Source organism: Sapajus apella, unplaced genomic scaffold (genome assembly GCF_009761245.1).
Source record: "Sapajus apella isolate SASKATOON/1434 unplaced genomic scaffold, GSC_monkey_1.0 scaffold111, whole genome shotgun sequence".
Classification (NCBI taxonomy): domain Eukaryota; kingdom Metazoa; phylum Chordata; class Mammalia; order Primates; family Cebidae; genus Sapajus; species Sapajus apella.
The window spans coordinates 3,783,358-3,808,681 of NW_022437051.1; the positions used below are offsets into that span (position 1 = coordinate 3,783,358).

The window sequence follows — 25,324 nt, forward strand, 5'->3', positions numbered from 1 at the left end:
CGGCCGTGGACTTCATAGAGACAAATAAATATGGCACCATGCTGTTAGTAACAGGAACACATTAGCAAGTCCACACAGAGATGTAAACTTTATTAGAGGCTGTTTCAAAACAATAGTTCATCGAGGGAGAGAATATGAATATGCCCCAAGGCTTGTTTTCCCTTGGTTAGGGACTTGAATCTTATATTTCTAGTTTTCTTTGATTGGAATCTTTGTTGATCAGAACACCATTAAGTAAACACCAGGCATATTGTGCGTTCACATTTTCACCCCGTTTCTAGTACCAGGCAATTAGGCTCAAAGCTCCCATGTTAATAATTTCTCCTGTTCCACTCTAAAGAAAACAAGTCCCCAGTGGCTGAGCTGCAGAGCAGTGCAGCTGTCTCCAGATAAACTGCCATGGCTGCAAAGATGCCAATTATTATCAAATGTCTTCCATTCGGCGTGACAGACACGGTTTCTTGATTTGAGCCACACCCTGTTTTACATGTCAGCAGCAAGCATTCTCTTGTTCTAAAAGATCACTCCTTCTTCACTGAAACCACTATAGACTTTGGGCAAAATTTGTTTGACTTAAAAGATTTTCCATATGGGAGAGCAAACACATGCATAACTCATGCCGGGTCCTGGAAACAGCGCTGCGTAGAAGGGCGGCCGTGAAGGTTCTTCTGGTGCCCATTTTGGGATTAGGTACATGCACTGGGAATGGTAAAATCCCCTTGCTAGACTAATGTGTGACTAAGCATTTTGCAAAGCTTAATGACCACATATCTAGCCAAGGACTGTAAACACAGATTACAATCTAGCACAGATGGGGCTGCATGAAATCTGAATTAGATGAGCATGGAACCTCCCAGTTAATTCAGAATGGATTCTTTCCACGTGCTAAGCAGTCGGTCAGAAGCCCCATCACCCACCCCCTGCCACCCTCACCTCCCACACTTCCATTCCCAATGAGTCAGACATGACAGGCAAAACTGGGGTGTGTGATTTGCTCCTGTTTCGTTTCTTTCTATTTTTCTGTCTGCTTTCATCTGGTCTGTTGGCGGTGACCAGAGACAATATTGTTTTTTTCCATAGGGAGCACACCAGGATACGAAGGTGAGGGAGAAGGTGACAAGAACATCTCCAGGAAGCCAGGCAATGTGTTGAAGACCTTAGACCCCATTCTCATCACCATCATAGCTATGAGCGCCCTGGGGGTCCTCCTGGGGGCCATCTGTGGGGTTGTGCTGTACTGTGCCTGTTGGCATAATGGGATGTCAGAAAGAAACTTGTCTGCCCTGGAGAACTATAACTTTGAACTTGTGGATGGTGTGAAGTTGAAAAAAGACAAACTGAATACACAGAGTACTTATTCGGAGGCATGAAGGTGGACAGAGATGAAAAAATGAGTCAGAGGATGGAAGTGGAAGGACGGGAGCGAGCTGGGGAGCTGTTGATCTTTCACTATACAGGCTGGGAAGTGTGTTGATGACCGCTGAGCCAGGCTTTTCTCAGGAGCTTCAATGAGTATGGCCAACAGACATGGACGAGGAGCTGTGTTCACCATCGGACCCATGTACAGTCAGCCTTTATCCTGTTGGTTTCATTTGAATAATCAGATGCTGGTGTTGAGACCAAGTATGATCGTCGTAATCATTCATTTTGACCCCTTCTGCCCCCCTCTCTCTCTCTCTTTCCCCTTTATGGATTCTTTTTGGAAACAGTGTGAAATCCAAGATGCTGGCACCAAGCGTATTCCGTGTGGCCCTTTGGATGGACATGCTACCTGTAACCCAGTGCCCAGAATATACTAGAATCATCGCATTTCATTGGACTCCTGAAGTTGTGCTTGTGTATAATTGCCCGCATCGTGCATAGGCAAAGAAGGATTAGGCTGTTTTCTTTTTAAAAGTACTGTAGCCTCAGTACCAGTATAGTGCGTCAGCTCTGTTTACGAAGCAATACTGTCCGATTTTCTTGCTGTTTTTCCAGTGTTGTACTAAACCTCGTGCTTGTGAACTCTGTACAGAAAACGGTGCCATCCCAGAACACGGCTGGCCACTGGGTGTACTGCTGACAACCACAACCACAAAAACACAATTCCTTGGCACTGGCTAGTCTATGTCCTCTCAAGTGCCTTTTTGTTTGTACTGGTTCATTGTGTTACATTAACGACCCGCTCTGTTTCTTGCTGGTGAAAGCCCTACTCTTTAATCAAACCCTGGTGGCCCACTGACTAAGAAGAAAGTTTATTTTCGTGTGAGACGTCAGCCCCCGGGCAGGCAAGGGCTCTGAAGATTTGGCAACGTGGCTTAATTGTTCTGCTTTTTCTGTAGTTCAATTTCATGTCTCTTGACCCTTTTGTATAAAGCTGCAATATTCTCTCTTATTGTTCTTTCATATGGAATGTATTTTCAAATGTAAACTCTTTTCTCTTTCCCTCTCCTGTCTCTCTGTCTTTTTTCCTCTCTTAGAATTGGAGGATTTGCCATTGTCCAGAAAAGAAACTTGCAGCTTTAACCTGCTGGGAATGGCAAATGATTTTACCAGACTTTATGTTTAAAAATAAATAAATAAGGGAAATTCCTAACTTTGCCCTCCAAAGTCTAACTTTGGTTTTCTTGTTAACTGGTTAAAGGGACAGTATCTTTTTTCCTTATCTAATTCTGTTCAAAATCATCTCTGATGGAAATGTTGGCATTTAGTAGAACTAGTGAGAAGTTGAGGAAAGAAATAACACAAATTGGCTTTCAAGTGAGACCCAAAGGAAGAACTGGACAAAATCTTTGAAATATCCGAAAGCATGAGATTTTTCTATCCAAATATGCAAAAATGACCCAAGAGAACCTTCTTGTTTTGCTACTGAGTCAGACAAGGGAAGTGGAAGGAAGAGCAGTTAATTTAAGAACCAAACGATAAATCCTGATGCCCAGAGGTCAAGTATTTTAAGATAAGAGGGGGGAAAACATGTAAAGTCAAAATAAATGTTTTAAAAAATTCATAACAGCAAGCTTGAAAAAATAGACTTGAATGAATGCTTCTAGAAACTTCCAGAGGCTCGCAAAGAATAAGCCTGCCTTAGGGCTGGCAAGACCTAAGCCTCCAACAGCGCAGGGAGGCAGATATCTTACCAAGCCACCTGCGAATTAACCCAAAGAAGCCTTGGTTGTTTTTGATGCTAATGCCATGTTGGACACGAGATTTTTTAGATCTTCCTCCCTTCCCACATTGCTAGATGTCTCACTCAAACACATTTGTTGGGAGTCACATTGGAGTCATAGATGGGACAGTCCATTTATCTTAGTTAAATTGGATTGAGAATGCCTTTTGTTTCCAGGAAAGTATTGATCACCACGAGAGAAGAATAGTTTTTTGTCCCCAGAGGCATTCATTTAGTTGATATAATCCTACCAGAAGGAAAGCACTAAGAAAGCCTTGTTTTTTGTTTATAAAGGCAACAGACTTAATGTTGTCCTCAGCCAAGGAAAAATGATACTGCAACTTTAAAGTATCTTGCACTGATAAATATATTTAAAAATTATATGTTTATAAAGTTATTAATTTGTAAAGGCAGTGTTACAAAATGTTCAGTTTATATTGTTTTAGATTGTTTTGTAATTTTTAAAGGTGTAAAATAACATATTTTTTCTTTATGGAAATCTATAAAACTTTCTGTAGTAAAATGTTTTCATTTTACTGGTATATTATTGCTTCATGTTTTGTACCATCGTAAGATTTTGTGCAGATTTTTTTTACAGAAATTATTATTTTCTATGACAATATGACACTTGTAAATTGTTGTTTCAGAATGAACAGCGAAGCCTTAACTTTAAATGACATTTGTATTCTCAGACATTGAGTAGCATTAAAAACCACATAGAACTGAACTGTAACTTAAATTCCAAACTATGACTACTACATTCCAAAGAAACAGTTGAATTAAACATTTTCATAAAAGATCCCACACCTGATGGCTTTTATTATATTAGCTCTGTTCTCGTTAAAGAAGCTGGTGTCATGCCACCATCCAGTAACTTTCAAGGCTTTTTAGAGTTCTCTTTTTTAGAATATCCTGATAAGGAGAGAAGATTAAGAAGACATTTTCCAGAAGTAGATTGTCATCTCAGATCAGACCCTTCACGATAAGGAATACAGAATTTGGCCTTAGGAATGGAAATGTTTACATCCTAAACTGTGTGTCAAATGTTCTGTATTTCATTTGGTAAAGTTTCTTTTATGATACTCACTCATAACTTGGTAAGTTTTGTTCTTGTAGAGAATAGACTTGAGCCTGGCAGTATTTATTCCTGTACCCATGCTGTGTCAGGTAATGGGAAAAATTGGGTATGGCATTACAACTGGCGGTTTGGCAATTCTTATGAAATTTTTATTCCATCTGGGACCAGAATAATAGGAAAAATAATAACAACAACAAAGACAACAGAAGTGTCAAGTCAAAGGGGCCCTTTTTACAACAAAACTGGCCTAGCTTAATTTCTATTACAGACTAACAAGTCTTTCTCTACTACCATCCTCTGACTGTAGGAAGACATATTCCTGGAAGCACAGCAGCACCCTGAGGAGTGAGCTGCTTTGGACAGTCAGGCACCACGAATCAATATTTCCTCCACTTCCTGCTTTTCTCTAGATGCTTATGCCTTTTTGCATTTTCCAAGATTAACCAAGAATAGAACATTTTCCCTAATGCGTGGGTTTTTAGGTCTCTCTACTCACAGAAAAGAGAGATAGAGACAAAGCCAGAGAATCACTTTACTAAAGTTACATTCTACCTACATTCATGGATGTTTCCAGAAAAACATGATGATTTCCAAGGAATCTATTAGGATTAATCCACAGATACTTTCTGAAAAATGCTAAGGGCCATGCACTAACACTATCTCTGCTTCATTGTTTGAGAACTTCAACATGAATATTTTCCACTCTTATCCCTAGGTTGAGCCTCAGCTAGGATTTTCTTACTAAGCTTAACAAACCAAATCGCTGTATGATACTTCCCACATTCAGGACTGAAACATTTACCTTAAAACATAAAAAGGATTTATTGTTGTGTCTCCTTTCTCCCCTGATAACTTATTAATTGCCACTTGGGCTGAATTGCAATGTATTTTTATGCAAATCAAATCAGCATTCCGAAAATGTTTCTGCTTCCCAATGGTAATTATAACGGTTGGTGTTGCATTAAAAAACAGTTTTGCCAATAATTAACTCTATTTCCCTAAACTACATCCACTAAGGGATCTTAAGCAGAGAATTTCAACTTGGAGATTGAGAAACCTAGATGAAGAGACTGTCACACTGAGTAGAACTTAGCCCCAAGAAGCATGGAGGACGATGAGAACTGACTTTTTCCCCCACAATGTTCCAAAGAAACATTGAGAGATGACTCAGAGGAGAACATGGCATTATCACATGCACACAAGAAAGGATCTAGGAGCCGATCCTATCATTTTAGAAGAGAAAGAGTATGGCGATTGTCTATGGTGATGGCATCAAACTGCTACTTGTTGAAACAGGAGCTGTTTTCACAGCCGCTCTGTGAAAGGTAAGTAAGCGTTGCAATCATTCATTCCACTTTATAAATGGGAATCCAAAGCTCAGAGAGGTGGAGTGATAAGTCTAGGATGTATCTGGTGTCATCTCTCCTCCCTTCCTCCCACCGCTCCATAGTTCTGCATTAACTTGGAAGAGGCTCACACAGGACCTGGCTACCCAAAATGTGTCCCAATAGGCAGCAATAGCAGCAGCAGCACTGGAAGGAAGCCGGTTAGAAATGTAGCATCTCAGGCTGTGCCCCAGACCTGCTAAGTCATTTTCACAAGATCCCCAGACCACCTGTCATCACATCCAGATTTAAGAAGCCCCAGCAGGGTTTGCTGCCACCTGAGCCAGGTGTGCGAAAGTTTGCATTGCTTCCGAAGGTGGCGTCCGAGCACAAAGCACTTTTCAGAAGTGTCTAAACACAATGCAGCCTGGAAAACAGAAAGTTAACGTTGGTCAATTTAAAATCTTATGTAAACCAGAAGTGCTTTGTGGCCATTCTGCCTGACTGCTTGTGGGGGACTAAAAGTGGGCTTTTCTGATAGAGAAGAGATGCTGCTGAGGTGGTAATTTGCTGGATTAAAAAGTTCAAAGTGTGGCAGAAGCATAGCAAATGCTCTTTTCCTTATCGCAGTGCAGTCAGTGGAGAAAGGGGACGGCACACCAGCATGTGAATACCCAATTCCGTCTACTCAAAAGACCTTGCCTTGCATAGCACACACAGCTTAATGCCTTCCAAAGATACTAAAATCCCGAATGGTAAAACTAGATGGAACTCTATTTAATCTTTCTTATTAAAGAACATGTCAGATAATAAAGGTTTGTTGTCAATAGTGCCTTCCGAGAGAGGGTTTTTCCACGTGGAAAGATTGTCACATCTCCACATCTAAATGGAATTGTCCCGTAATGATGCGGGCATCCACAAGTGTATAATATTCATAGCCAATCATCTAATTTTATCACTGCCCTGTAAATGGACTTGGAAAGTCGCTTACTCTGGCAGAACGCTGGGCTGGAAATTGACTCACTGCCCTGGAAGGGACTTCTGAGTCTTGCCTTTGTGCAGTTTGGACAAGACAATGACTCACCCCGCCAGAGAGCAGGGAGCTCCTCAGAATGCTCCTTGCAGTGATCTGGGCATCTCTGCCCCATCATTTATGACATGAGCCAATTCCACACTCTTTTCTTAAGGCCTCATCATCATTTTTTCAGATAGACGATGCTGGCAGTGCTCACAATCTTGATGTCATCCTGCCGGGAAACTGGCATTCCATCACCTATCAGGATTATCATTGCTCTAATTTTGTCCAACTTCTGAAAGTGTTCAGTGTTGATTAAATTGCTCCTTGACTTTGTATATGTGATATATTTAAAGCAGACTCAATCATTATGCTCTGATTTTTTGCAATTCTGCTGGAATAAAACTGTCCAACTAAAAGACACTTATTTTTAGAGTCTTATACACGATTTCTCTTGGGTGAACTTTTAATTTTATTTATATTTAAGTCACCCAAATTCTCTTTACTTGTAAGAAGAAATACTTTATCCTTAAATAACGAATCATCCCTTCTATTTAATTTCACGTACATATTAGGCAGTTTGGGGAGCTGGAGAGGTCCGTGCGGCGGGAACAGCTGATCGCTTCCTTGTGCGGTAACCCAGAGCCACTACAGCAGATATGTGTGTTCCAGCTACCAGGAAGCATTGTCAAATCCACTCTGCATCGGTCTCTTAACTCCTTAATATCATAACCCCCACAATTTCCTAAAGGTTTGCTGTGTACAGACTTTGCTAGATACCTCAATTAATCCTTCAAGCTACCTTGTACCTTGTGATTTAGGGATATAAAAACAGGTTCAGAGAGGCTAAGAAAGGTAACTAATGTCACATAGCTAGTTAGGAAGGTACATTTGCAAGACTGAAAGCCAGGTCTGTCTAACCCAAAGCTTACAGTCCTAATAGCTACCCTATACTGCTCCCTCAGTGCCAGGACACAGTCTTGTCACGGCATGTCAGTTGCTACAGAAATGATTTGCAGAGTGTTAAGCTAAAATCTCACTGTACTATTAGGCCTGGTATTAGGTTAGGCGAGGCTGTAAGGTAAGAAATAAACTCTCAAGTATTAGTGGATTAACCCATAAGGTGTATTTGTTGCTCACACAAATTCCACCATGGGTCTGCTGGCTCTGCAGGACAGCTCTGTTCCATACAGTGATTCAGGGATCCAGGCTGGTTACCTCTTGCTGCCATACTAAAGAACATGTGGCTTCTAGACTCTGTGCAAGAGAGAACTGGAAAGATGCTTACTACTTCAGATGCTTCAGCCTGGAGTTGACAGAGACTCTACCACATTTATATAAAAATCATCATCCACTTATCCATTTATTCATATAAATTATACCTTTAAATTACTTCTTTAATAATAGGAATATTGATGAATGTTGATTTTTACCTGTCTTTTTCTATGCTTATAAAAATTATGGTAACATAAGAAAGAAACTGGTATCAGAATGATGAAATAAAAATACAGAAGTGCCAAGGCAATTTATTGAGGAATGTTGTGTGCCTGTTTCATTACATATTTTTCCTTTTCCCTTCATTTTAAACAGCAGCCAGCTTTGTAATTCCTTGCCTCCAGCATTTTGCTAGATGACAAGCAGTTGAAGTCAACTTTGTAAAAACATAAACCCATTGAAAAATTAATGTTAAGTATTTCACAGTGAGTGATGAGAGAAGAATGATTTGGGAGGCAAAGAACAATGGGATTGAAATTCGCTCAGAAAGACAATGGAAGGAACGTCTCTGGGTTCCCTACGTCCCATGACAGCACCTAAGAACCGAGTGAGCTCCACCGATGCATGGCTCCCCATCTGCCTAAAACTCCTCATGCCTTGGGAGTGGAGAAATAAGAGAATTTTAAAACAAAATTCAAAGTTATATTTATTACTTTCTAAATAAGTAAACTCTATTTTAAAAATAACTACATCACTTTCCTACGATTCGTTTCCATGTGTCAGCTGCCCTGTTAAGGCATTTGCATTACAAAGAAAGAACTGCATTAGCTGAGCGAAACATTGGCAGGAACAGGTTTATCTCATTATCCTTGTCCCACTCATTACCACTGAAAGAGAGTGTGGCTGTTAGAGGAGGAAATGTCACGTCAGGAAGACACGTGGGAAATGGAGGAGGCCAGGAGCAGGCTGTGGTGTGTCATTCCAGCCAGGAAGAGAAATCGGCTCTGGAGTTAAGGATACCTGGATACCTGGAGAAAGTATCCTGAAAATAAGGAGCCTCCACAAAGGGAAAGGAGACACGAAAACCAAGAACAAATTGCTGTTTACTCACTCCCGAAACAGGACCCACTAGGAAAATGAGTTTTTTTGACATCCATCAACAATAAGTTGTCAATCCACAATCAGATTACATGGTGAGGCAAGCGTCGGGACGGGCTGGCTGAAAGTAGAGGGTCAGCGAATTGAGGAATGAATGAGGGGTGAGTGGCTGGAAAATGGCACACTCTAGAGAGCATAAGGCACTCGGAAGTGGGGTCTAGATGGTTACATTTGGCTCAGCAATGCTATGGATCTGTGTCGTCCATCACAAGGAAGCAACGATGGCTCATAAACAAACCCAAATCTGAGGATCACTTGAGGACAGGAGTTTGACACCAGACTGGGCAACATGGTGAGACCCGATCTCTGCAAAATGTTTTTTAATTAGCCAGAGTCGGGTGCAGTGGCTCCCATCAGTAATCCCAGCACTTTGGGAGGCTGAGGCAAGAGAGTCACTTGAGACTAGGATTGCATGACCAGCCTGGCAACATGGCAAAACTTATTCTCTACAAAATATATGAAAATTAGCCGTGTGTGGTGGCACACACCTGCAGTCCCAGCTACTCAGGAGGCTGAGGCGAGAGGATGGTTTGAGCCCAGAGTTCCAGGCTGCAGTAAGCTATAATCTCACCACTGCACTCCAGCCTGGGTGACAGAACATGACTCTGTCTCAAAAACAAAGAATTAGAAAAAGAAAACAAACCACCCAAATGCTAAGAGCCTCAGTAACATCTCTGTTTTATAAACTGCCCTCGAATCAACTTACTCTAGAAAGGAGACACTTGCATCAGTAAGTCAGGCTCAGCCCTGTCCTTCTCTATGGAGGGTCCAGAAATGTCACACTTACTCTCTCTTGGTATATACCTGAGAGCCTTTGGCTGGCTGACCCTTTATGTTCTCTTGAAAGCCAAAAGAGGGTACCACTCAGTCAACCTCACTCCAGGATCCCAGATCCATTGTCAAATCCCTGGCAGCATTTTGGGCTTTCAAGATCATCTTGATAGTGGCATTGTTTGTCCCATCACCTGACAATGGCACCTCACGAAGTCATTTCGAACTAAAATCATGCAAAATGTTAATATTTGCGTAGTGACACTTCAGTTGATTCAGCCACTTCTCACACCTAGTCTATATCGATAGACTATAGTAATCTATAGTTATATAGGTTACTATAAGCCCTGCTTGTAAGCTCCTGCATTTCCATGCATTTTGTCTTAAGGGAATATATAATAGGCAAAGCACTTTGCAGTGAAGCACCTAAGAAAAATGAGCTTTTTAAAAGGAAATATTCTTACTAGGTCCAAATTTCCCATCATGCTCTGAGCTCCCTTTGAAGTCAGCGGAAGCCCTCCATGGAGGTGGCGCGGCCCAAGCACAGCAATGCATCGACGTGGAACTTGTCTGCCTACCTCCAGAGCCACTCCTTGGTGCCCGGGGTACAGGAAGTTGCAGCAAACATTTTCAAAATACGGATCCACAAATTGACGTCTGCAAGTGCAAAGTATTCTCGTTATGAAATCGCAAGGTAAAGTGCACCTCCTAATGCACAACAGCCAATTTGTCAGGCTGTGTTACCGTCACTCGAGGCTGTTACTCTGAGCTCCAGGGAGCACACGCCACAAAGCACATGTCACATGTTACCATTAAGCCCCTCTAACCCAATCTTGGCAGTAAGCTGGATGGAAACCGTAAGCGGAAAAAAAAAAAACCTCCAAACACAATGATCTATTATTTAAATGAACTAGAGTGCTATAGATCATGAAAGACAAGTTATTCCATTTCCCTTCTGAAATAAATGATCACTAAATGAACTAAAACCATGCAAAATGTTAATATTTGCGTAGTGACACTTCAGTTGATTCAGCCACTTCTCACACCTAGTCATGGAGATCTTGAATGATCTGCATTGTACAAATCTTATTTCTAAGTCCATTTACTTCCATTTGAGCAGCAGAGATAGACGTCTTTGTTAAACTTTGCATTAACTCTTCATAACTCATGCTAACTTGCAAACTAACCCACACTATTCTTAATCAATATATTCATATTCATATTTCCTCATACAACAGAGGATGGAAACCAGAAACGTATCAAGATAATTCACGGTGGGCACATTCTTTGCATTTGTTCTGATCACTCATATTCAAGATATCTTCTGTTAGAGTGGAGAGGACAATGGCTTTGGCATTGGTTTTCATATAACTCCTCCTTTCTCCCCTTTCTTTTGCCCTCGTTCCTTCTTCCTTTTTTCCTTCTTTCATTCCCTTATACATATTCATTAAGTCCCTGTCTGCACAGGGTGTTACGTGATATAAAAAGGGCTGTGAGATCTAGATTAGGCCCTCAAGTGATTTGCAGATTTGTGTGGGAAATATGAGTGACAGAAAGAAGAAGCTATAACATGGGCTTTGAAACTTAGCAGTGCTATGTGTGAATAACCACTTTAATTGTTCACTCTTCATGCAGTTTTGTTTAAGTTACTTAACTTTGCTCAGTTTCGGTGAATGCATCAATAAAAATGAAGATAACACCATGGGGACCAAAAACTGGTTGTGAAAACTGAATTGACAGTATGTCTAAAACAATCAGAAAGTTATACAATAATTTTTTTCTTAAAATATTCTAGACTTGGCTGGGTGCGGTGGCTCACGCCTGTAATCCAACACTTTGGGAGGCCGAGGCGGGTGGATCATGAGGTCAAGAGATCGAGACCATCCTGGCCAACATGGTGAAACCCCATCTCTACTAAAAATACAGAAATTTGCTGGGAGTGGTGGTGTGTGCCTGTAGTCCCAGCTACTCGGGAGGCTAAGGCAGGAGAATTGCTTGAACCCAGGATGAGGAGGTTGCAGTGAGCTGAGATCGTGTCACTGCACTCCAGCCTGGAGACAGAGCAAGACTCTGTGTCAAAAAAAATAAATAAATTTCTAGACTTGAAGTCGGAAGAGCTGGGTTCCAGTCAGGCACAGTGGCTCACAAATGATGCTGTTATAAACAGGCATGTGCAAGTATCTTTTTCATATAATGACCTAGTTTCCTTTGGGTAGATACTCTGTAGTGGGATCAGCTACTTTTTTTGTCCTAAGCCTAACACATAAGCTTGTTTAAGGCGAAACAAGATTACAGATCTTTTTTTTTCAATTGAGACAGAGTTTTGCTCCGTCGCCAGGCGCCAGGCTGGAGTGCAGTGGCGCGATCTCAGCTAACTGAGATCTGGGATTACAGGTCTTTGATATTCTTCACTGATCTCTTCTCTGTGGCTCTTCTGTGGAAGAATCATTTTGACCTGATTCTTACTGTTCCTGGCAGGACAAGCTCTTTCCCAAGCCAAAGTCAAGCAAACACCTACCAAGACACAAGGAAGAGGTAAAGGTGCCTTGGTTTCCCCCCTCTCCGTAAATATAATGAGACAGTCACCCATTTCAACCTGAATATACTCAACTTGACTAAAGCTGACTCACAGCCAGGCTATCCATTCATTTCCACTTCAGTATGTGCCATTCCCTGGAGTTTATTATAAAAACATTGACACGTACCAGGTCTTTCATTAGCAGAGAAGGAAGCAATCAAATGTAGCAACCTTGAAATAAAATTTTTAAAAAATTATGAATGTCCGTGGTAGTTATTTTTTCATTATTTTGTGGCCTTACATTTTTGTGGCTTTTGCTCCTTTTCGTGTGCTCTTTGGGTGCCATGATCCCTTTTTGACAGAGAAAGAAAAAAGATGGTAACCACCTAACCAAGTTCACCCAGATACACACGTAATGGCCAAGGAAGGAACGAAACGCGGCTCCTTCCAGAGAAACCCGACTCCTGAAATTCACTGCCACTCATTTCAACTGTTTTTTGCACTCAGCCTTGTCTCAAAGACTAATGGTCTCTATTTCTGTGCGGCTCCAGGAGGAGTTGTTAGGAAGACCCAGAGTGGAGGGAAGAACAGGGTTTCAGAAAGGACAAGAAGGACAATGCAGGAAACTTGTCATATTAAATCACGGAAATGGAGATGGGAATGTATAAATTCCCATAATCTTCAAGGTTCACATTTCATTAACTCTTCAAGAAATGGTGTCAGAATATGATGCAGTCTCGGTGGGATTGAAAATGTGTCATTTCCTGTCGAGGAGCAATGACTTTTATGTATTTGGTGCCAATGTGTCTGCATGCTGTTCTAATAGGAAAGAGAAAAAGACATCGGGGGGATTATTGATGTCAGAGAAGACTCTGGAGTATATGGTCCTTCCCAGCACACGTAAGGGTAGGGTCTCTGGATGATACCTCAGGGCATTTTCACCTCCCTCATATGAAGGTTTTCAGAAAACCATTTGGTGACCATCTCACTACATACATGGAAGAAGCGTGGGCAAGATGTTGTAGAGGAAACTCGGCAACAGACTGCACTGATTAAAGACAAGAGTCAGGAAAGAAAAGCTCTTCCTCAAGAGCCACCCAAGGAATCTTGGTTATTTCAGATATTTCTGTAGAGAAGGTGCTCTAGACTAATGTTTTTCGAAAATGCCATATATGACTACAGCCCTCTGGAAGAATCTCAGTGTGTTTCACGACACTAAAGCCACTTTGATATATTAAAATACACTTTCATCTAGAATTCTCCAAATTTACTTACCTGTGGAAAAATTTTGCATATGCAGTACTTTGATAATGTCCTCACTCTAAGAAATGGTTGAATAGCAATACACTAAGAAATATATGTGTTTGTACAAATGAACATCAGGGCACATTATGGTTAGCAGCTTTACCCCAAGATGTAAAGAAATGGTTCTTGAGAACTTTTGGTCTCATTGAGCAAATAAAGCATCAAAAAAAAAAAAAAAAATGCCTAGAACAGTCTCTATATGCAAGACTGCGATGTACAGGAATCTCTTAGGCAGGAATTCTTGGCCAGAATTTACAACTTGTTCCCTATCCGTTTCTATCAACAAATACTTTATGCTAATGAGTCCGGCATTATCACTCATCATTATCTTCCTGTTAATCACCGTGATTGCCTCAGTTGTGTGTTTATAACACGAAGTTAAACAATGCAGACAACCCTTTCATCTTCCCTGACTGTGACAATGTATCATAATTGAGTCATTTCTGCCTCCCTGGTCACCTTGGTATTCTCGGAAGTGCATTCTCTGTACATTAATCCTCTAGTTAAATATTGATAGCAAGCCTCTGCCTTCATATTTACTTTGTGGCTCCATTATTGCTACATGCAGGGTGATTATTTGTTTCTGTCTTTTCAGCCTGTTTAATCAGAACTGAGTCAACGTTCTCTATGTTTAACCTTCTTGTCCAGTCATTGTTGGAGGGTGTTTTGGAGAATATTCTGTAATCAGCTCAGAAAGAATTCTCTGCACTCAGTGTATGCCCCGACACAGCCAGTAGGGGTCAGAAGGGCATTTCTCTCTGGGGTCAAGTGGTTGGTAGAGAGATAGCAACGTCCCGGACGCATTGTCTTGGGTTGAACACCTCTCCTTCAACATTGTTTTCGACATGTAGGAGAAAGAGAGAGGGAGAAAGAGAGAGAAATGTCATTGGGCCAACCTGACAGCTCTTGTGTTAATGAAGTGTTGTTGGCCCTGGAGCTCTTAGAGGGAATGCATTTGCAACAAGAGTGGCTATCCCAGCAAGAACTATGGAGGCAGAAAATGTCCTTGCCAAAGATAGAGACCTGGGTGCAACCCCTGGTCTTGGTGAGAGTCTATTGGAGATTCCTGGGCAAGAAACTGAACTCTTTCCACTTGCGCCAGCTGATGACGGGGTCCTGTGAGAGCATTAAGTGATCCATGAACAGGCAGCACCTTTGAAAATACACCACTCTCTGCTGCTACAGAAAGATGCGCTGAACGTAGAAATGGCAATATCATCCTTCAAGGCGAGCAAGTCATTCTGCTTTAATGAGAATGATGTGTGTGGTGGCAGTCTTCAGCTCCCAACTGGAAGCTGTGTACTGCCCCTGGGGCAGAAAGGCCACCATTGCTTCCCATCTGTGTGTATTTCGGGAAGGGGTGATGATTAAGCCTTAGACACCATTTGTGTCACTACCAAAAGAAAAACACTAAATAGATGTTCTCTGGCCCTTTCCAAGCCCTGGCTCCAGTTTGTTCACAGTGACTTGGGAAGTCTCTTCTTGACCCTCTACTCTTGCAGAAGAGTGGCAGTAAAAAGTGAATCTTCCAGAAGATGACTATCTGATTTCCCACAATACAGAGTCTTGCAGTTTAAAGACTTTAAATAACATAAATATCATATGTAAATGCATTGTGTAAAGTTTCCCCAGCGATTGCCGATAAGGCAAATGGGCCTTTGCATTGGTAGAGAAGGAGGACAGAGTCCTAAGTCTTCTAGCGATTTTCAGGTGATCCATTCTCCAAGTCGAGGGGAATTTGAGGCTTCTGTGGCATTAGTGGCACTGGTAGGCATCGAAACTGGAATCTGAATATCTAAGCTCCAAGTATTCTACTTGTTTTGTGTCTGACCCGTTATTCAACGGTTGGCGAGTGTTTGTCATTCCTCTAAAACGTCATGTTTTGTCACATTGCCACCATTCTGGCAAATGCCTGGAATACTCCCTCCCCACCCCCTTGGGATCTTCTAATCATTCTTGGAGCTGCAGCTCAAAACTTCCATTCAGTGAGAGCCTTTCTTGTCCCTCCAAGTGAGAGAAAGACAGAGCACCACCATCTATGTTACCAAAGGGCCTTGTACACTTACATTTATAGGAGCATCATATTAAGTTTATAACTATTTGTTTGTTTTCTATATTAGTCAGGCTACTGTCAATAAAATAAAGCCATTTCCAGGTAGTTCCACAGGGGAAACTGAATGCGACAAGCCAGTTACAAAGGTGTTGAGAGAGTGAATAAGCCAAAAAAGAGATAAGGGGGTATCTCAAATTTCAGTTACACTAGGAAGCTGCTAGCAATCACGGGCTGGAAGAACGAAGGTAAAACATACACTGTTACCAGAGCCCAGCAGTCAAGGCTCCCCGGCTAGATCTGGCCCAGTGGAACTAGGACCACTGAAACACCACGTGAAGCAGAGAGATACGGCAATGATTCTCCCACCATCTGCCCAATATCCATCCTCCAATCTCCAGCCAGTGTATCCACGGTCTTAAACAGAGACCAACGCCTGTCGCTCAGGCTGTCTGGGAAATGCACTTCTCAGAGAAAGTCCAAGGACTGGGTCTGACAGCAAAGACGCGAGTGACTGCCTCCCATACCCATCTCCCTCAGTAGACAGCAAGTTTCATTTTGATTCCAGCACAAGAAAGATACTACATGAGCTTCCTGAGTAAAGTGCTGAACTGAAAGTAAGATCTATTTCCTTTGTATTCTTGTCAAAGGAGCTTATGCCATTTTAGAAAAATAACACCAACCTTCTTAGCCTAGCTTAAACCGTTTTCTTTTTTCCCCGCCTTCAATTATGGTATTTCCATCTTTGTCTGCTGGCTCTGTACAGTTTACACATTCTCAAACTTCCAAGAGGATGAGAAGCCACTGGTAATCTTGTTTGAAATTTGCATTGAATTTAGTTGTTTGCTCCCAAGGGCCCTGCTCTGTAGGCCAGTCAGGCTAAGAAAGGTGCTGCTTTGCTCGCAGAAACTTTTTAAGTGTTTTCCTTACCGATTTGCCAGCATCAGCACTTAATGAGATGTTGGAGTAGCAGATGGGGAATTCATTTCTCAGCCAAGTGGCTGAACTTATAGCCACCAGATCATAGACCATTATCTATAATTACTTCATGGATATTCCACAAAGATCATTTTCTTTGTATGATCAAAAAGCAAGGTCTTTCTGCAGCCTTTGATTAACCCCGGGCCAAAGCAAGGTGAGCTCGTGCTGATACCTAAGAGGGTGTGTTTCATTTCTCTAGGATGAAGCCACCTTCCAAGAAGCAACCAATGGTAACTATATGAATGTGTATTTGCTGGTCTCCAAGTCTCTGGGCTCTTTCCCATTTGTCCATTTTCATATGCAAGGTCTGTGTCGGTGATTTCTATTTGTCGTGATATTCCGCAGAACCTGCCAATGCATCCGCTTAGTGCCAGATTCCTTGCTCAACTTCAGGGAGACACAAGATCATAAGCTACTCTGTGGAGAAACAAACCTGGAAAACTCAATGAGAAAAAAAGTTCTTGTTTGAGAAAGGTGGATAAGGTGGGGACATTGGTTTGCTGGAGCCAACTTGTGAAGGTCCCCGAAAGCTGATCGAGTATATCTCTTCCCAGCTCTGTGTTCCAAATGATGCCGGGCTGGTAGATTGAAACTGACCGGAATGTTGAGTAGTTATACCACACAAGCTGGCGAACACTGCAACTCAGGGCTTGTTACTATGGATTCTTCTCAGAGATCTGGTTGCAAAATGTTTACCAGTATACTTCTAGAAGGGGAAGAATCCCATCTTTGCCAACCTCTACCCTTTGATAAAGCCTATCAAATAAGGATTACTAAGTAATTACTAATTACTTGTGGCCAAAAAAAAAAAAATAGGTTTATTAACCAGCTAAGACAAGGGTGATGGAACACCACGGGAACTGTGGGGCATCTCATTAAGACGGAGTTGCAGCGGGGCTCGCTATGGGTTTTGGTCCTATGCAGAATAATTTTTAAGAGGCGCTAGGGAAGAAGGAACAGCTCTATATTGGATGCTGCCACAAAGGACAGGCAGTTTAGAAACTGCGTACGCAGCAATCATTATTCAGGAGGAAGAAGAGTGAAGTGGGGCTGAGGGAGTCATTGGGAAAGAAGTTGCCATCAGGCAGGAAAGCAGTAATTGCTCAAAAGGACAGAGGTTGCCCATCCTTCTGCAGCTGTGGGATGGCCTAGGAGGCCTGCTGTAAATTTATGTGCCCTTGGCCACATCCCATCACAAACTTTTTTTTTTCTTAGATTGTATTAGGAACATCACAGTCTGATAACCAGCAGGTCTAAGATGTGGACTCAGGGTTCTGTTTCCTTGGAAAGAGCAAAGTTAAGATAACGGTGGAACGTTGTGTTCAAACCGCTTATCGCCTGGTTTGGAAACCAAGGCTGCTTTCCTATGTCAATGTGACCCAGAAGGCTCGGCCTCTCCACAAGAACGGGCTGCCTGTTCCCACTGAAGTGAACCAAGCAGCAAAGTTTCTTAGAGCGTGGGATCTTAGAAAACATGGGTTCTTCATATGGTTTCACTGAGGTCAGTTAACAAAAGCAGTTTTTCCAGGTTCCAGCTTTCTGCCATCCTTCATCCACTCTCCTTTGCTGACTCCATGCTCACTGCTCTTGCTACTGGATTCACAGGGAACATGGTTGCATTTTTACCCAAAGAAAGTACAGATGCAGTAAAAAATGTTAAAACCTTTTTATCTTTTTCTTATTCCTATTATTTTCAGAGACAGGATCTCATTATGTTGTCCAGGCTGGCCTCAGACTCCTGGGCTCCAGTGATCCTCCAGGCTTAGCTTCCCAAGTAGCTGGAACTACAGGGGATCCCCACACTGCCTAGCTCAAGACTTCTATTTCTGAAACACCTGTTGTCTCCAGAACTGATACAGTGCTTGGCACAAAGTAAGTGCCCAACAAATGCGTGTGGGATGAAATGCTATAGGATGAGGGATATTTAGGAGTGAGATAGGATTTTGGCACATCTCAGCCCACACTGTGTGGATGGTTCACCCTGTGTATCTACAGGTCGTTTGTTACAATAGTGATCAAGTTCCTTTTTCGGTAGCAAGTTCTCTCCAATATCATGTGGATAGGAAGGCAAATGTGGTATTTGCAGCTGTGTCCTCTAGGTGTGGCCCTGGCTAGGAGTAAACATAAAACGTGGTCTTTTTCTACCATTCACATCCCGAAGGTGACATGCCACAAATGACCAGCACTTTCAGCAGTCTTTCTCTTAATGTGGTCCCCACACCACCTGCACCAGACTCACCTGAGATGTTTGTTTTAAAAAATGCAAATCCCCTCTCCACCCCAGACTGATGGAATTGGAAACTAACACTGGGAACCAAGTCCTGCAGTTTTCACAAGCTTCCCCACGCAATGCTTGTGCATGCTCAAGTTTGAGAATGACTGATCTATATGCTGTGATATTTTTTTCCATATGGTCTCCTCATCTAACAAATCAACGGGAATATGTTGATGCTGGACAGTCATTCACTTGTCCACACAAGCAACATTGACTGCGTGTCAGGAATAGAGGTAACTGCACTGAAGAAAACACTTAAGGTCCCTACAGTCACCCAGGAAACCCGTCTGTCAGGGTTGCTTGCCCTGACGACAGAGAGGTTTTGTTTGACTTTGTTTAGATGAAAAAGATAAAAATGGCATCGTGCTTCCTGATCAACAATCAGAGTTGTTCATATTTCTAAGCTAAGCTGTTGAACGTGGTGACTTCTCAGAGGGTGGGTTTGGTTGGGAGTGGGAAGTGGAATAAACTTGATTGCACCACCCCAGTTCTTGTTGTACCCTCTCTGCCAACCGCTCTCCACCTCCCAGGCTCTCGGCCGGGAGCTCCGTGCAGACAGAGCCTGGTACCCTGGCCATGACTTCATCTCTGGGGGACTCAGCGTCTCTCCTGGCACTTGCCGTGGTGGGAGTTGAAGCATGAAAAACTATAGATTCCATGCCCTGGCTCCACCTGACCAGACCCCTTGGAAGGTCTGCTTCTCGTATCCCTCCCAGACTTCAATGATGTTCAAGGATCTTGCCTGCTCAAAGCCTGCAGGCACTGGGATGCCCGCACGGGGGAAATTGACCAGTAAAGAACAAGACAAGCACGGCTGTCATTCTTGGGCTCCTCTGCTTTGGGAGCCTATGTGCCTTATTTTACTGTTAAATTTAATTATAGAATGAAGACATTTCCTGATGTGTAGGTACTCATATTTTCCATTTCTCTACGGCTGTTGGAGGATGCGATCTTGCCAAATGAGAGAGTAAACCAAGAAACAAGAAGCCACAGGATCTAGAACACACAGGCTAAAAAATAAGACCATGGCAAAGGAAGTCGAGCCAGTTCTCCGAATTCCGTCTCTGCTACCACGCGACCTCTCCAAGCGCTGAACGAAAGAACAGATGAACTAAAAACGCTTTGAAAAATTGTTTGACAGCAAACATCCTTACACTGACTGGTCTGCAGGGCAGGGCCTTAAAGAACAAATAATTTTACATAAATTCAGTGCAGACTGCAAAAAGATTACCAGCATTTTCTTATCGATTTTTCAACTGAGTATAGAATTTTAGGTTGGAAATCATTTTCCCTTTGCATATGGAAGGCTTTGGTCCATTGTCTCGTGGCTTATGGTGTTGCTATTAGAAAACCCAAAAGTGTTCTTAGTCCCAATCCTTCCTATGGGGCCTGATTTCTGGAATCTTTTAGGGCCATTCCTTTATCACAGGTTCCATGATGCCATGTCTCTATGTAGGCGTATTTTCAGCACATCATGGGCCATTTCAGTCTAGACACTGTGTCTGTCAGCTCTGGGAAATTTTCTTATATTAATCTTTTAATAATTCTGTGCACTCTATTTTCTTATTTTCTGTTTCTGGAATTCCTGTCCATGAGATCTGGACTTCCTCATTCGATTTTCTGGTTTTTCATCTTCTGATTTTCCCGTGTTTCATTTTATATTTTCCATTTGTCCTTTTCTCTCTCCTTTTTTTTTAAATCAATTTCCTTATCTTCTCTTCTAAACTTTGTAATAAAATTTTGTAACAGGAGATATTCTAATCTGGGGTTTTTGTTTGTCTGTCTGTTTGTTTTGAGATGGAGTCTCACTCTGTCACCCAGGCTGGAGTGCAGTGACATGATCTTGGCTCACTGCAACCTCCACCTCTTGGATTCAAGCGATTCTTCTGCCTCAGCCTCCCAAGTAGCTGGAATTACAGGTGTGCACCACCATGCCTGGCTAATTTTTTTGTGTTATTAGTAGAGACAGACCAGGGTGTTGGCCAGGGTGGTCTCAAACTCCTGATCTCAAGTGATTTGCCAAAGTGCTGGGATTGCAGGAGTGAGCCACTGTGCTAGTTTTAATCTCCATGACCTCATTCTTATTCTCTAATCATTGCCTTTTCTTTTTTAAAAAAATATTGTGGAAAAATGCCCATAACACAAATTTTGCCATTTTAAACATTTTTAAGTGCACGATTTAATGGCATTAAGTACATTCGCAATATTGTACAACCACTCCAAAGCCACTCCTATAACTTTTTCATCTAATACCGAAACTCTACCCATTAAACAACTTTCCATTCCTCCCTCGTCCCAGCACCTGCAAATCACTGTTCCACTTTCTGTCTCTATGAATTCAACTACTCTGGGTACCTCATATAAGTGGAGTCACATGACATTTATACTTTCATGTCTGGTATATTTAGACTAGCATGTTTCTGGGACTCATCCATGTTGCAACATGTATCCGAATTTCATTCCTTTGTAAAACTGAACAATATTCCACTGTACATAAACACCAACTTTTGTTTATTCATTCATCCATCAATGAACACTTGAGTTGTTTCTAACTTTTGACTATTGTGAATAATGTAGCTATAAACATGGGTGTACAAATATCTGCTCAAGTCCTTGCTTTTAGCTCTTTTTCTTTGTGAGTGCTGTGGTTCAGCATTTCCCAAAGGATGTTTTGAGGATTGGTGATTACAAGGGTGTTAATAAATACATAGAGAGAAGGGATTCCATGGCCAAATAAAACAGGGGAAGTGTTAGGCCACAAGCATGTTCCAGCAATGCCAATATCTTTTGAACAAGTTGGATAGCACTCTTCAAGAAAGGTCTTCTGAGCCAACTTAAAATCCAGATAAATTTATTGACAATGATATAATTTATTGCATTGTGGCACACTTCTCTTATTACAAATGCATACATATGGCAAACACACACACACACAGTGTTGGTCCATTTTGCATTGCTAGAAAAGAATATCTGAGACCAAGCAGTTTATAAGGAAAAGAGATTTATTTGGCTTACAGTTCTGCAGGCTGTTTAAGCATGGCACCAGCATCTGCTCAGCTTCTGGTGAGGCCTCAGAAAGCTTTTACTCACAGCAGAAGGTGAAGGGGGAGCAGGCATGTCACATGGCAAGAGAGGGAGTAAGAGAGAGGGGAGGAGATGCCAGGATCTTTTAAACAACCAGCTCTCCGATGAACGAACGGAGCCAGAACTCACTCATGACTATTGGGAGGTCACCAGGCCATTCATAAGGGGTCCGCCCCCGCAACCATAACGCCTCCCACCAGGCCCCACCTCCAACACCGGGGATCACATTTCAACGTGCGGTTTGGAGGGGACAAACATGACCACACACCTCCATTAGATTCAGCGTGCATATCCACCCTATTCCTCAGATGTGGCTAATTAGCGCTAAAGTACTAAAAAGCAAAAATGCTTTCATATGTACAGAGAAATTCCAAGAAATGCTTGGAGAAATAACAGTCAAGGTAAGCCTAGAACCATCCAAGATAAGTCCTTCCACAGGGACCGCATACAACTGAACACAGAAGCCCTGCTTATGAATAATTTTTTAGTCTTTTAGTTCTATGGCCCCCAACTTATGCATTTAAATGAGGTATGTCCTATAGGGTGGCTTCCCACTTCCTGAAAAACAAGGATTCATCTCCCCAAAGTGACCAGTGAAGGCTTCTCCCTTGACAGGCACCGAGCCATCAAGGGTTTGGGCTTCTGTTTTCTTTCTTCTTTCTGTTAAGCTCTTCCTATGAAGTTGTCCCACATTTGATGTGTCCTTTGTTCAAACACCACTCATTCTCTGCCAGTTTAGAAAAACATGCTTTCGTTGTACTGCTACAGCTGAAAGGAAGGATAAAAGAGGGTCTGGGATTTTTTTTCAAGAGTAGGTGGGGAGAGCTGTTTTCCAAAAGCACCCAGTGATTTTCTCCATTCCCCATTTTGACATTTCTTTCATGGTTCGTCTCTTTTTGACGAAAGACGATTCTTATGTGCCAAAATGCCACTTGTTACAAATGCAGTCGGCATCCCTGAAACACTCTTGGGTAACTTTGTGATCTGCTGAAGTGTCTGGCTGACACACTGTGCAGCTCAGCTGCCAGGACCCTAAACGAATGCCGATTACAATTAAATGCAAATCCGTTGCAGCAGTACATACATAATTTCTTCAGCTGCCTCCGTATTCCAAGGCACGATGCCATTCCAGACTGTTATAATTAATCGCCCCCAGATAAGTGTATGAAGGCTATCTCTATCGTTCCATCTTTCATCGCTGATTTCTCCATCTGACACAAGGAGCATGAGTCTACCTAGGCAGTTTAATTAGGTTAATTGCTACAACCACCAGTGTACCGTGGAAGTCACTAGACTGTCTGTTGCCTAGCCACCTCGTCTTTGTGTGCTACAGCAGACCGCGGGCGGAACTGCAGGTGAAGCCAGACACAGATCCTGTGGCGTGGTGACACTATTTTTCTGGTCAAATTCACAGTGTCTCTGTGGTGCCCAGCACTGGGCCTGGCTCATAGTACATGCTCATTAAATTTGTTAACTGAATGGTTGGTTGAATGTTCTGTTGTGTTACTTTTATCACTGAAATGCTTTACTTCCACAGGAAGTCAAAGAAGCTCTATAAATGAGAGGATCAGAGGATGTGACAAGAAAATGGTTGGTAGGGACAGAGCCCGTGACAGAGTCTCTGCCTTGTTACGTTTCTGCAGCTGCCAAGCTGAGCCTAAGGTCGGCCTGGCCTGGTCCAGTTCCACTGGGATGTGTTAAAAGTGGAGGGTGTCGGAACGTCAGAGTACTGTCCGGGAACCACGTGGCCACACTTCCCCTTCAAACAGAGACTCAAGAGCTCACAGCGTGGTGCTGGTATCTCTGCCAACACCCGACAAAGTGTCTTTGCAGATGTCTCCATTTGACCAGCGAGCATGACAATGGGTCCATTCATGAAGTGAAAAAGCTCCTTATTGCATGAGTCGCAGCTCACTCACCACAACCAAAATAGGCTTTCCTGCCATCATTGCCGCTCTGAAGTGGCCGCCCAGCTACGGCTATGTGGTCTAGTTCGTCTTGCATCCGGGTGGCCTCATGACTAGTTCTCAGCAAAGGAATTGTGGTAGATTTCCTATAGTCACCCCACACCAGGAAGTCCCACTTCATATTGGCTCCTATAGTAAGCAATGGAGTTCGTGTTCTCTCCCCTTCCATCCGGGTAGGCTTGTGAGGCTCATCAGGCCAAGTCACAAAAGGTGATACAGCTTCCATCAGGCCTGTTGGGACACTCTTGGAACCCAGCCACCATGCTGAGAGGCAGCCCAGCAGCCACATGGGAAGTCCAAGTGTGGGTGTTCTGGCTACAGCACCGTTGGCACACATGGAGACACCAGCCTTTGAGGCGAAGGAGAGGTGGCAGTGAGTTGTCCAACCCTGCCACCCCCAGCTTTCCAGCAATCCTGGGAGACACCGAGTGGAACAGAAGGAAGCTGTTCCCACCAAGCCCTGCCCAAATTGCAAATTCATGGGGAAAAGAAATGCTGTCATTGTAACGCACCAAGTTTGGGTGATTTGTTGAACATCAATAAAGAACCGAAACAGAATGTGAGTGGGAATGATCTATGTGACCTCCAGTCCAGGCATTCAGGAAGTGGGGTTGCCTTCTCCACGCCCTCTCCTTCCCCAAGGCTCTGGGGGCAGTCAGACCACAAGACGAAAAGAACAAGTAACCAGATTGCTACACTGTGGCAAATCTTGGGTCAACCAAAAATACCTGCATCAAACTGCTCAAGAGCTAGGAATAAATTTCTATTGTGTGAAGGCATTAAAATTTAACAGTTTATATTTTTATCACATCTAAAATTACCCTAATTCAATTCATTTTTTTCTAATCTGTCCCAAATCTTCCACTTTTACCAGTATTTCCTTCCCTGTTCATTTCCCAGTTTTCTGAGTAATACTAACTGTTGTATTTCTGTTCAATTATCCTCACACCAAGAGATGAATATTGTGTTGTCTCGGAAGGATAGTACTCACAAACTTTGAACCCCATTGGGTGATGGTTAGTCTGAGGGCAAACGAAGAGTAGGAACTCCCTCTACTTTTTTAGGGAGTACCATCTCAGCTCACTGCAACCTCTGCCTCCCCGGTTCAAGCAGTTCTCCTGCCTCAGCCTCCCTGAGTAGCTGGGACTACAGGCGCCCACCACCACACCTGGCTACTTTTGTACTTTTAAGTAGAGATGGGGTTTCACCATGTTGGCCAGGGTGGTCTCGAACTCCTGACCTCAAGTGATCCACCCGCCTCAGCTTCCCAAAATGCTGGGATTACAGGCATGAGCCACGGCACCCAGCCAGGAGCTCCCCCTTCATATCTCTCCTTCTCAGCACTTCAATGACAAGGGCAACACTCATGAAGGACAAGAGGGAAGGAAGAAATAAAAGTCAGCAGCCTGGATCTATGTGCCTCACTCCAGAGGGGAT

General features: G+C 42.8%; 1 protein-coding gene across 3 annotated transcripts in view; it reads left to right on the plus strand.

Moving 5' to 3' along the window:
• The window catches only part of NRP1 (neuropilin 1), a 155,682-nt gene extending 151,733 nt beyond the window's left edge, over positions 1-3,949 (plus strand). For all 3 annotated transcript variants that reach the window (XM_032259664.1, XM_032259666.1, XM_032259665.1), the window contains one exon: positions 1,081-3,949. In XM_032259664.1, the coding sequence (XP_032115555.1) occupies positions 1,081-1,370 (290 nt within the window). In that variant the 3' untranslated portion in view covers positions 1,371-3,949. The remainder of the gene's footprint in view (positions 1-1,080) is intronic.
• Positions 3,950-25,324: the final 21,375 nt, after the last annotated feature.